Source organism: Prionailurus viverrinus, chromosome B3 (genome assembly GCF_022837055.1).
Source record: "Prionailurus viverrinus isolate Anna chromosome B3, UM_Priviv_1.0, whole genome shotgun sequence".
Lineage (NCBI taxonomy): Eukaryota > Metazoa > Chordata > Mammalia > Carnivora > Felidae > Prionailurus > Prionailurus viverrinus.
In genome coordinates, this window is record NC_062566.1 from 106419826 (window position 1) to 106433274 (window position 13449).

Here is a 13449-nt window from a genome sequence, read left to right on the forward strand (position 1 = left end):
GATTCCTTAATGCCCCTTACCCATTTAGCCCATCCCACCTCCCCCAACCCCTGCAGTAACCCTGTGTATTCTCTATATTTAAGAGTCTCTTATGTTTTGTCCCCCTCCCTGTTTTTATATTCTTTTTGCTTCCCTTCCCTTATGTTCATCTGTTCTGTGTCTTAAAGTCCTCATATGAGTGAAGTCATATGATATTTGTCTTTCTCTGACTAATTTCGCTTAGCATAATACCCTGTAGTTCCGTCCACGTAGTTGCATATGGCAAGATTTCATTCTTTTTGATTGCCGGGTAGTATTCCATTGTACATGTATTCACCACATCTTCTTTATCCATTCATCTGTCAATGGCTATTTGGGCTCTTTCCATACTTTGGCTATTGTCGATAGTGTTGCTCTAAACATTGGGCTGCATGCACCCCTTCAAAACAGTATACATGTATCCCTTGGATAAATGCCTAGTAGTGCAATTGCTGGGTTGTAGGGTAGTTCTGTTTTTAGTTTTTTGAGGAAACTCCGTACTGTTTTCTAGAGTGGCTGGACCAGTTTGCGTTCCCATAGGTCAGTAACTTCTAAACTTGGGCTTCTTCTGAATTCTGGACTCTTGGTTTCTTGGAAAACTCTCACTTCCCTTTCTTCTCTGATCTCCTTTGACTTCCTGTTCCTTATTTTCCTGATACCTAAACCATTTGGATGCCATAGGGTACAGCCACAAAACCCCTTTTCCACCTATTCCTTCCCTCAGTGAGCTCACCTGGTTCCATGGCTACCCGGGAGAGTCCTTCCTGATTGAGGCCTCTGTCCAGGGTTTCTTCCTGAGCTCCAGATTCACCCAGTAGGACGCCTTCAACAAATTGGTAGGAGGCATTCAATGAATGTTTTGTCAGATGGACACATGGACAGACGCACATTTGAAGGGTTGACTTGGATGACAGGAAGCCAATAACTTTCGTTTGAAATTCCCTTCAGAGATGGCTGCTTCCTCACTTCACATTTCTGGTGTGTCTCCACATGTTATCGTTTAATCCCTTACTAAGTTTTCTGTTCCATGTTCATCAAGAATTCCAGAGTGAATGGTTCTTAAATACTTCCCCCTGTTGCTGTTCATTATTCAGGAGGCCTTAGCCAAGAAGAAAAGCACACAGGCCTGGGTATGTTCTTGGCTGTGGTGGGTTTTTCATTTCTTTGCAGATTAATGAGAATCAAAGGTATATGTTGTAGGCATTCACTTGGTTCGCTTGGGAGACCAGTTATTTCTTGACTTATTCTTGTGAATTGTTTAGTGTAGAAAGAGGAAATGTGGTAGGCAAGAACTCTATTTCTATAAACCTTTTCAGAAGATTTCAGAAAGGATTCAAAAAAACAATCCCAATATTAGCAATATTGTGATTTTTTTCCCCCTGTTTTTAAGATCAACTTCTGAACTCGTATTTCGAATTTATTGATTGCGAGACTTTTTGTTACATAAACACTTCTGCAGCTTGTCTCCTCTGTGTTGCTGCCAGTGAAACAGTGTTAGAGTATTTTCATCTTGCACTTCAGCACCAAAGTTTACAACATCTTTCCCTGATGCAAGGTTTACATATTATGTTGTAATCACGTCCCTGCTACCTTGGACCTCTTGTTTTTTTTTCCCTCCTGGTGACTGACACCATCTTCCCACACACTCAACCAGAAACCTGTACTCTTCTCTTTAGGATTTCTCTCCCTCACTCTCTTGAGTCCCCTTAGTGAATGTCATGCTATTGATTGTGCCTCTCATAAGCTCTTTCAGTTTGTACTGCTTTCACCCTCTGGGGCCACTGCAGTCACCTGCTTACAGGTTTTAGGGTTCTAATCTGGACCCTGCTAGCCTGTCTTTAGCTGCTGCTGCAGGACCCACAATCATCCAGCCACACCCACCCTGTCCTTTACAGGAGTGAGAGTACTGCTTATCCAGAGTGTCTGCTGTAGTCCAGACGGTTTGTATATATTTCTAGTTGTTCTGAGTTGCATACTAGCCCTATAATCGCGTTTCCTTATAGTCACAGTAACTGATGCTCAAAAGATCGTGGGTACTTGCCCCAAACCAGTCAGGAAGTGCCTGCGTCTGGGATGTGAACCCAGGTCTGTCTATCTCTGCACCCCATTTGCTTTTCCTTTTTGTTTTCCTAATTCCTTAGCATTGCAGTCAAGGATATTTGTGATCTGGTCCAGGTATATACACCTAAAAGTTGGATTTTTTTTTTTTTTTTTTAAAAGAACAATGGACTGGTGACTTCCCAAACAACTGAATACTTAAAGGAAATTAAGACTTGACTTTTCACTATAAGAGATCAAATTGAGGCTGTATTTCTATCCCTTTAGCACATAAAATATTCATTATTAATAATATAATTCATTAGTTGCTTCCTATCAGGAATTATTCAGAGTGTTTTATATATAGTAACTCATTCAGCCCTCGCAAAAGACATGGACAAAACAATAAAACGAATAAACTCAAGTGGTCTGAATATCTACAGAAGGTTCCTGAAGCAGAAAGAAAAATTGATAAATAGGCCAACACCCAAGATATTTTATGGCATAAAGCAGGGATCAGTAAACTGGGGCCCCATCCAAATGCTGCCCAATTTGGAAGCTGTTAAGAATGAAGCAGAAGAATATATGACAGAGTATGTGGCCCCCAAAAGCTAAAATATATACTGTCTGACCCTGTACAGAAATAGTTTGCAGACTGTTGGTGTTAAGAAAAAAAAAAAGTCCCTAATTTATTCTGGGATAGGACCTTTTTAGAATAATGCGATTCACCTTTTTCAGGGAGGAAATTAGCATTACTGATAAAGTGCTTCAGTGATTTTCTTGATAAACTGTGATGGGATTAAGATTTGTTCTCGGAAACCAGTCTTCCACCTACTCACTTGACTGTCAGTCAAGAATCTACTGTTTTTCAGCTAAACATTCTTTCCGCATCTAGTCTACCAGCGATTGTGTAACCTTTTCCCCTATGACGTGTCCATACCGAGAGGCTTTAGGAGGTCTTTTCCTTTGCACGAGGCTTACCTTAAAACTTTGATACATGCTTGTAATCGTAACTATTGCACTTTATTTTTAAAACTGGTGGCAGTTTTGGAATTTTTTAAAAAAAGATTTCATCTTTTAAAAATGTGTATTTTTGAGAGAGAGAGAGCAAGGGAGGGGCGGAGAGAGAAAGGGAGAGAATCTCAAGCAGGCTCTGCATCGTCAGCACAGAGCCTGACACTGGACAAGGACTCATGAACCATGAGGTCATGACCTGAGCCAAAATCGAGAGTCAGATGCTTACCCTCACCACCCAGCCAGGTGCCCCTAAAAGATTTCAGTTTTAAGTAATCTCTACACCCAGTCTGGGGCTCAAACTTACAACCCTGAGACCAAGAGCCAGTCGCTTACTCCACCATCTGAACCAGCCAGGTGCCCTTGGTTTTGGAGTTTTAGAAAAATTCTTTCAGAAATATGCAGACAGAAAGCAGTTACCTGTAAAAGAACCACAACAAAAGACTTGAGACTTACCACTAGATGCTGAAGATAGCATTTATGAAGGAAAACTTCGTGACTCCAGATTCAGCCAGGTAAATCCTCTCGAGGGCAAATGCAGCAGAAAAATATTTTCAGATACACATAGACTCAGAAAAATGCCCACATACCTTTTCTGGGAAAGTGACTTAAAGTTGCATTTCTGTTACCTGGGGGATGTAGGAAGATGAACTATAGAACAGAGAAGTTGTGGTTTAAAAATGTCTGGCAGTGAATAACAAAACCATCTAATCTCAGAATTGAGTTTAAATAACTAATTGTAGGGGCCCCTGGGTGGCAAATTGTGGTTGTGCGTCCAACTCTTGACTTCAGCTCAGATCATGTCCCAGGGTTGTGAGATTGAGCCCCACTTTGGGCTCTGTGCTGAGCATGGAGGTTGCCTGGAATTCTCTCCCCCTCTCTCTGCCCCTCTCCCCTAGTCATACTCGTGCACACAGCACACTCTCTCTCTCGCTAAAATAAAAAATAAATGTAGTTTAAATATTAATGATAATGAGAGGAACAATACTGTTGTGTTTGGAACCACCTCCTTTCCTACTTAGATCTAAGAATCCCAGAGTATGTTTAATGTGGTAACTGAATCAGTGAGGGCTTGAATGATAGGGGCAAGGAACACACAGAAAATGACTGAAGAAGAAACAGAGGCTCTGAAATTCTGGGGATGCCCCCACAGGAAGCAGGTAACCCATAGAAAAATCAAATTCCCGTCAAAGGATTCATCTGACTCTTGAAATTCAGATGAGTGCAGGCAGAACTGAGAAGTATCTATAGAAGGGACAGCCGAAGCTACGAGGAAGGCCAGGTTCTATGACCCTGAGGAGAGCTTCCAGGAACCCCATCAACATGACAAGGACTGGAAGCGCTCACCCTTCTTTCTGTGCGGTTGTCCTCTTAAAAGGAGTCCTGCGTCTGTTATCTGTGGTATCAGTGGACCTACCATTTTTCCCCTCTGCGGTTTTGGGAGAAACCGAACTTACTGTTGATCACGAGAACGTGGAAAAATAGTTGTAAAATAAAAATTTACAGATATATGGCCAACAGTGAAAAACTCTTAAGTATGTTCTTGATTAGAGAAGCTGAGGGAACCCCGTGAGACCGGCATGGTAGTCAGAGGGTTTGCTCCTGCACCACACTTTGCTCTCTGTCTTGAGGGCAGCGGACTGCCCTCTGCCTCACATAGCTCTTCCGAGTAAGCTAGATTAGCTCCACCCCAGCGGGTTTCTCTTCTCTGTGTAACTGGGCAAGAGAATTTTCCACTGCCCCCGGGGGCTGGGGGGTGGGAGAGAGGGTGCCGAATATACCTTCTGGGTTTTCCTGACTCCCACAGCTATGGTGTTTCTCTTGCCTGATGACAGTTCAGCCCTCCATGCTCTGTGATTCTGTACGGCAGCTCCAAGGCAGATTCCACATGTTTCAGGCAGGCAAGCCTGTGGCTCCTTTGTTTAGTTCCCATGGCAGATGCAGATGTCCCCTCCTTTATTACTTTTTTTTTTTTTTTTTTTTTTTGCCTTGTGGCTTTTTCAGTGGGAATCAGGTGGGCCTTGTTTGGGGAGGGATTGGTAACACCACTGTGTTCATATCTCCGTTCTGCCCCAACATTCTCCTATTCTCCTGTGAAGTCCTCTGCAACAAGAATCTCATGATTAAACATTCCTTTTATCAAAACTAAAACTTTAGAAGCTTTTCTGTACACTTTGCCTTTCCTTGATCGTCTGATTTGCATGTATTTATTATTCTAGGTTGGCGACAGAGATGATTCTAATCTTTATATAAATGTGAAGCTGAAGGCTGCAGAAGAGGTAAAGCCCGGAAGGGCAGCGCCGTCACCCCCAGCCCACCCCCTCCCCAGGTCTTGTTGGTGACCCCGTGCCCTTTGTGCCCTCCCTGTAAAAGCTTTCATTGCCCATAGCAGGTTTGAGTCAGAAATGCAGGGCTGAAGCTGCAGCCTCCGGTTTACCCTGGAATGTTTTCTAATCAGTGATGTGCCGACTTCCCAAAGAGCAGGAACAGTGGACGTGAAATTGCTTTAGTACAGTGGTGACAATGAACAAGTAAAGGATGAATGGGTCAAAGTGAGAGACTCATTCTTCAGACCATACGGGGGTGTGAGGTGCCTGGGTGGCTCAGTCAGTTAAGCAGTTAAGTGTTTGACTTTTGATTTCAGCTCAGGTCATGATCTCACGGTTCTCGAGATCGAACCCGTGTCGGGCTCTGCCCTAGCATAGCGGAGCCTGCTTGGGATTCTCTCTCCCTTTCTCTTTGCCCCTCCCCTGCTTGTGTGTGTGTGTGTGTGTGTGTGTGTGTGTGTGTGTGTGTGCGCGCGCGCACGCACGCACATTTTCTTTCTCTCTTTAAATAAATAAAAGCAAGCATACAAGGGTGAAAGGGTGACTAAGGCCATCTGATTTGTTAGTCATATTGGTTAAAAGAAATGGGCCCATGTTTGACATTCTCTTGCCTGTTTTAAATGTTCATTTTTGCAGATTGGGATCAAAGCCACACATATTAAGTTACCAAGAACAGCCACAGAATCTGAGGTGAGCTGTGAGGAATTGACTGTTAAGAGGGGCAGCTAAAGTGCTTTCATCTCTGGTCTTTGGTTTAGTGGAATTTTAGGGATTGGTACATTCACCATATGAAAGACCTTGAGGTAATTCTTTCTTTGCAGACTCTGCTTCCAGAAAATTTCTGAAACATCCAGAGTAAATGGTGCCATCCTGGGGTATGGCTGTGTGTATACTCAGTGCGTGATCACAGTGTCTCTTGCTTCAAACCCCCTGCAGTATTCACTACAAACCAATCCCGGACCTGTAGCTGTTTGCCTTTTAAAAACCAAATATGGGGGCGCCTGGGTAGCTCAGTCGGTTAAGCTTCCGACTTCGGCTCAGGTCATGATCTCACGGTCTGTGAGTTTGAGCCCCGCGTCGGGCTCTGTGCTGACAGCTCAGAGCCTGTTTCCGATTCTGTGTCTCCCTCTCTCTGACCCTCCCCTGTTCGTGCTCTGTCTCTCTCTGTCTCAAAAATAAATAAACGTTAAAAAAAAATGTTTAAAAAAAAAAAAACCAAATATGTATTCCATTTATGTGATGTTCAAGAATAGGCCAAATAGGTCATTAGTGACTAAACTCAGAAGTGTAGCTGCCTGAGGGTGCAGGGGTAACTGTGAAGGGGCAGGAGGGAGAAAGAACTTTTTGAGGTCATGGAAATGTTCTACGTTCTGTGTCCAGTGGGGTAGCTACTAGCCCCCTGTGGCCGTTTAATTAGAATGAAACAAAATGTAAAATTCAGTTCCTTGGTTGTGCTAGCCATGTTGACAAGCATTCAGTAGACATTACTGTGTGGTAAGGGCACATTATAGAACATTTGTGTCATCACAGATCTTGGTTTGGGTGAGTAACATGGCTATTGCTATTAAAGTTCTTAGCTCTTTTTCTTGATGGTGTTCTTAGCAGACACTGAAGATTACATATGGTGTTAGAATTGCTCTCAGGTTCAAGGGGAGGTACATTCTAAGAGGACTACGATTAAACTCCTGGGGGAAAATAGGGCAACCAAAAAGTGTTTCTCCACCTTTTTGGTTTCTGTGTATAACACAAATTGTGTGCGCTGTTTCTCTTAGGTGTTGAGGTACGTTACATTGTTGAATGAAGACCTCACTGTACATGGTTTCATAGTGCAGCTACCTTTAGATTCAGAGAACCCCATTAACACCGAAGCAGTGGTCAATGCCATTGTACCCGAAAAGGATGTGGATGGGTGAGTGCGCCTCGGCTCTCTGTGTCACGTTGCATGATTCCAATTATATTTCTGTTTCCAGAACAAACCATATGTGCTTCTGGAGAGTAAAGACATCTAATTATCTTTATTTCTCCCTTCATTGCTTTAATTGTTTTAGATTGACTAGCATCAGTGCTGGAAAACTTGCTAGAGGTGACCTCCATGACTGTTTCATCCCTTGTACACCTAAAGGATGCTTGGAGCTCATCAAAGAGACAGGTAAAAACAAATGTGAAAACAAAGCACCGTTTCTTGGGTCTGGTCTTGACCCATGGAGGTAAGGGGGAGGTACACTATGGGCCCTAAATGAATGGACTTGATTGGCACAACGACCTGTCGGCTGGGGGCTTTTCCTAAATTCTCAAACTTTTTCGACAGCTCTATGGATTAGGTACTGTTACCGTTTGACAGCTTGAGAAAACAGGCTCCGAGAGACACATAACTTGTCCCAGAGGCAGCCATGTCAAGATGTGAGCTCAGGGTTATTTGAGTTCAACGAAATTTATTTATCTAATTATTTGTTTTTGTTTTTATTATTTTTTGTTTGTTTGTTTTCAAGGAAGTTTGCTTTTTATGGAAAAGTAACTTATAGAGTCCTAAGAATTCAGACAAAGTGAAAAGTCCCAACCCCCCACATGGGCACTGAGTTGAGTTTGAGGACTCGACAGATGGCTGGAAACAGATCTCTTGAACAGTTGGCCATATTACCCCACCACCTAGTCAACATCTTGGTATTTTAATTTCATCATGAACACTTTTTGCAGAGGTTATTTTTTACCAGGAAATGTGTCCTATTTAAAGGAAGTGGATCAGAAGTTTCAAGTGGAAAATGCTGGCCAACGTACATGAAAATTTTCTGTGGTTGGCAAGAAAAGGTTAAGCTGTAAGCCTCGGGACAGCTATTACTGTTCAGTCCTCCAACTAAATTTATATACTCTAAAGCATATTTAGCAAACGATGCATTACAGAAGCAAATCCCATGAGCCACAGCAGCTTCTCTGCCCCAACACAGCTTCAAGTCCTTCTCTGAATCCTCGAAAGTCTATAATAAGGTACCTTTCAGACACCTCAGACTTTGAGGGCTTTACTTCTAGATGCTCATGATATTAGCATTACATAGAAGCTTATCTTTTTTGAATAAAATTAATGTTATACAGGAAGCACAGTTTAAAATAAGCCACCTTAAATAAGCAAGAGTCCACTCAAGCCGGGCTGCATAGAGGAGCTCAGGTGGAGTCTTTGAGGTCTTACCCCTGCTTTCTTCTTGTGGTGGCTCATTCTTGGGCTCTCCTTGGCTGCCCCGAGCATCTCCAGCCTTGTGCCTGACAGTCATACGATTAGCTCTCATTGGCCAGGGACAGAAATGTGAGTGAGGGGCGCCTGGGTGGCTCAGTCGGTTAAGCGTCCAACTCTTGGTTTCAGCTCAGGTCATGATCTCATGGTTTGTGACTTTGAGCTGCACATCGGGCTCTGTGCTGACTCATAGAACCTGCTTGAAATTCTCTCTCTCCCTCTCTGTCTGCCCCTCCCGTGGTCATGTGCTCGCTCTCTCTCTCTCCCTCTCTTTTTCTCTCAAGATAAATAAAGAAAATATTTTAAAAATAAAAAAGAAAAGAAATGTGGGGGGGTACCCAGATCATCTCCTTTAATGAGCAGAGTATGTCAGTCCTGGAAAGGACATTGGGATAGTGCCAGAAGAATGGATGCTGAGTCATCAAAAAAGAAAGCTTTCTGCTACATTTAAAGTTCCCCTTTATCACTTCCCTGCAAATAATCCTGTGGCTCAGGCCCTATGCCAAAAGAGAAATCTGGATGAGGAACTACATAAATAAACTTACCAGAGTTGGAAAGAATTACTGATACTCCTCTAATTTCCTTTGCTTCTGTCCAGCACGTCATATGTACCCTATTTGTTATAACTATTTTTCCCATGTAAGTAAATCTACTGTCTTCCATATGGCTGTTTAGCTGTATGTCAGGGTTTCTTTCTTCTTTGAGTGTAGGTTTTCTTCCCACTCTCCTATGACTCAATGAATGGATCTTGGCTTAGTCTGCTCCCCAAAACCCACAGCAAGAAAGGCACAGTATAAGTCCCAATTTGCAGCTGAAACCCTAGAGCTGAGACTATTATTGCCAAAGAAGGGATGTTTTTAGGAAGATTTCTGTTTGATGCTCAGAACCCGTGTTTGTGCACTTGTTCTGAATTTTCCCATTTAGGCGGTGTGTGAAGAGGGCGACTTCTCCCCACACTCTGACTCACCCTGGCTGTTCTTTCAGGGGTGCAGATTGCTGGAAGGCACGCCGTGGTGGTCGGGCGCAGTAAGATAGTCGGTGCGCCCATGCATGACCTGCTTCTGTGGAACCACGCCACAGTGACCACCTGCCACTCCAAGACCGCCAACCTAGGCGAGGAGGTAAGGGGACCGCAGCGGAGTGGAAGGGTTCTGTGTGTGCCTGTACGCACACGTGTGCGGTGGGCGTTCTCACCTGGTTTTCAGTGCAGAAACTGCCATGTACTTCATTCAATATCTCATTTAACCCCTACAGCAACTCCCTTAATTCTTGTCTCATTTTACATGATGAAGAAACAAATTCTACTTAAAAACTTGCCCAAGTTGTACAGATTTTGTTCTGATCGTATTCTTTCTTTACCAGTCTGCCTCGTGGGAAGGTAGGGATTCGCAGTATAGAAACTGGGATGGATCACGGCAGCCAGATCGCAGATGTGTGACAGTGACACAGTGGGGGCCTCGGAGGTGGAGGTGCTCCTGAGGGGGGTGTGGACGGTGGTCCCCTGGACCCCTGTCACATCTTGTTCTTGGCCCTGCATCAGTTCCCGGAGCCTAAGAATCTCACGTGTACCTATCCCGGCTGACAACGCACCTTCTCTTTTAATCCCCCCGAAGCAGTGCTCTGCAGGAGGTGCTGGTCCCCGTACTGCGTAGGAGAGGGGGCAGCCTCCCAACGCCTCGTAATTTAGAGCCGGGCCTGTGGCTCCAAGCCAGTGCTCCTCCCTGCCCTACGTGTTTTCATCACGTTCCCCATTCGGGAAGATTTTAGTAGCGGGGAGCATTTTGGCACATGGAGGAATGAGCCCAGCATAGGAACTGTCAGACGTGGTGTGTGGTCTGCATAAAATAGCTGATGACATTGAACAAGTTCATACAAAGCTCAGGGATGTCTGTTCCACATGTACATTTTTATTTGTTTGTTTGTTTTACGTCTCACTGTTTAATTTCTCAAATCAAAATCCTCTTTTCCTAGGTAAATAAAGGTGACATCCTGGTGGTTGCAACTGGTCAGCCCGAAATGATAAAAGGGGAGTGGATCAAGCCTGGGGCAATTGTCATCGACTGTGGGATCAATTATATCCCGGGTGAGTGCTGCTGGAGGATGCAGGTGCTGTCTGGTGTAGGGTGGGCAGAGGAAGACATCTAGGTCATCACGTGAAGCCTACGTGAGAACCTCTTGTCCCGTTTCAGGCTCGAAGTGCTAAGGTTCAGAGCAAGTGCCCTGCCCGGGGTGCATGACAGCCTGATGGCGGAGCTGCTGATTTTAGCCACCGGGCTGTGCATTTCCTGAGATGGCTTTGCCTAAGGAGAGGGTGGGGGAGGGGGCACGAGGGGGATCTCACAGCTGCCTTGCCTTCACGCAGAGGTCACCCTTTATTTTTAACAAAGGATGAGTGGATTTAAAATGCAACGTGATCTTTGCAGAATGCTCGGTGCCTCCAGGAGAGGGGCTAGCTTTGCCAAGACTCCCATAGGAGGGCTTTACTGAGAAGGCTTGGACCCAGACCCTTCTAGGCAGAGAGAGTAAAGCCAGCGCACTGTCATTCCCTCCCAATTGTTCCCTGTGTCAGATTCGTTTTTAAATATCGGAAATTTTCCCTGTCTTCTGTCTTCGGTGTCTCCAGTGAGTGTTAACCCTCGCAGGCGGACGCCCTGCTGTGCGTTGGTTACTGGTCTCCCACGGCCAGCTGACTCCCACGCACATCCATCTGCGAGTTCTTGCCGTGTTGGTGGGTCTTGACATGGAGCTTCTTCCTCCCACGTTACCTGTCAAACTCCTCAGGCCCACCCTGGTTTCAGCCAGCTCTGTGGCCGTTTATCTGACACCACTTTGTGAACACGTGTCTTCACGTGTTGCCGAGTGGACCACGTGCCCTTCTCTGCCCGCACCTTGCTTGTCCCTGGCGGCTTCTATCCCCACATCCTCTGCAGTGGGTGGTTTCCTCACGGTGACGTTTTCAAAATTTGACAGGACGATACAGTGAATAAAACTGTAGACGTGCCTCACAGATTCAAGAAAGGAACAGCCTTTCATCAGACAGCTGTTTCTGTGCATCACACACCAGGGCAGGCCTTGGGCTACGTGGTCGGAAAAACTCCACTTCGATCTTCAGTTTAAGCCACTTCCTCTCTATCTCTCCTTCTCTTGAAAATCCTTCTCTCCCTCCCTCCCCGCCCACAGAGCTTTGTGTCTCTTTTACTGTGTGTGGTGCCCTGTGCTGTCCTCCACCTTGGAGCCGTGGTCTCTGCAGTTCCTTGTCTAGCTTTATGCCCTCTAACTGCTGGCACTCCCACCTGTTGAATTGTTGAAGGGAGTTTCAGCAAGAATATTGGGTTTTTTTTCCCCCTTCCCATCTCAAGTTTGAAACATAGACACTAAGCTGCCAGGAACATTAGTCACTGTCAAGCCTTCACCATTTTTAACCTCCCTCCCACTCTCCTTACCGTGCTTTTAAGACAGTAGCTCATAATTGATCACTCATTTTCTTGTAGTGTAATTATCTAATGGGTGATAAAGAAATTGCTCTCCTACAACTCCTCACTTTGAGTACTTGTGATATGACATTCAAGCCCATTCTGTTTAAAACCTTGCATCTTCTGTATCATATTTCTGCATTTTGGCATTTTGGGGGGCAGGGAGGGGGATTTGAGAGATTTGAGAAGATAGAAGAAAAAAATACCTGGATAGGAATCTTGAGTCCCACAGGCATGAAATGTTGACTTAAACATGAAACTCCCCATCCTGTTCACATTTATTCCTCACACAGATGTTGAAATATGAGTAAGAGCAAATCAATGTCTGGTCAGCTGTGTTTTTACTGATCTGGGGTATTTAGTAAATAAGTTTTGATAAGGCTGGATTTTATTGTTTCCTTCTCAAATTATCTTCAGTAAGCCAAGCAGAAAGGCTGCTTTTATGTGTTTCTCTTCTGCTCTGAACTTGAATCTTAAAAGTATTCCTTTTCTTTTTTTTTGAAAAAAAAAAAAAAAAAAAAAAAAAACCAAAACCAAAACCAAAATTCATTCTTAATTTGGCAAATGTCTTAGGATATTATCCCTGCGTGGACCATGCAAATGACTTTTTTTCTTTAAAGTTTTTTTTGAGAGAAAAAGAGCATGAGGAGGAGGAAGGGGAGAGAGAGAGAGAGAGAGAGAGAGAGAGAGAGAGAATCCCAAGCAGGCTCTATCCTGTCTGTAGAGCCTGACATGGGGCCTGAGATCATGACCTGAGCCAAAATCAAGAGTCAAACCGACACCCAACTGACCAACCCACCCAGATGCCCCGCAAATGATTTAAATAATCAAAATATAAGTCAGGATACCGCCCAATTACAGAACATGATGCCTTGAAAATGAACATTGGCAAAGAATAGTATTTAGTTCCTCCAGTCCACCCACTGGTCTGTAACTCAGTGACTGGATTTTGTACCTATAATTCACAATGAAAGAGAAATTCTAGGGCTCAGATAAATAACCAGAATGTTTATTGGTTAGTGAAACCATACACTTAGTTTGAGAAGTGGTCACTTTTTCTACTGACCACATCATACTTTACACAAAACACTGGATATATACCAGAGGGCACTCAGGTTAACCCTAATAGCGTTGATTCAGGAGCAAAACAGAGCTCATCTAGTGTAGCAGTTGTACAGTGATTGATATGTCTCCTATATATGGAGACACTAAAATGACTAGCATGAATAAATAGGAAGAGGTACAGGGCATTTTAGACTAATGTCCATGTTAGACTATTGAAACCTGAACAGTAGCTCTTAGCCATAGCTCCTTGGCATTTTGAAATGACTATAGGGGCGCCTGGGTGGCCCGGTCG

At 44.2% G+C, this 13449-nt stretch overlaps 1 protein-coding gene across 1 annotated transcript in view; it reads left to right on the forward strand.

Annotated features, from left to right (window-relative positions):
- The window catches only part of MTHFD1 (methylenetetrahydrofolate dehydrogenase, cyclohydrolase and formyltetrahydrofolate synthetase 1), a 62096-nt gene that overhangs the window by 17828 nt on the left and 30819 nt on the right, over positions 1 to 13449 (forward strand). The window contains exons 3-8 of the mRNA XM_047862313.1: positions 5289 to 5348; positions 6033 to 6086; positions 7169 to 7305; positions 7445 to 7545; positions 9604 to 9740; positions 10591 to 10702. Of these exons, the coding sequence (XP_047718269.1) occupies positions 5289 to 5348; positions 6033 to 6086; positions 7169 to 7305; positions 7445 to 7545; positions 9604 to 9740; positions 10591 to 10702 (601 nt within the window). The remainder of the gene's footprint in view (positions 1 to 5288; positions 5349 to 6032; positions 6087 to 7168; positions 7306 to 7444; positions 7546 to 9603; positions 9741 to 10590; positions 10703 to 13449) is intronic.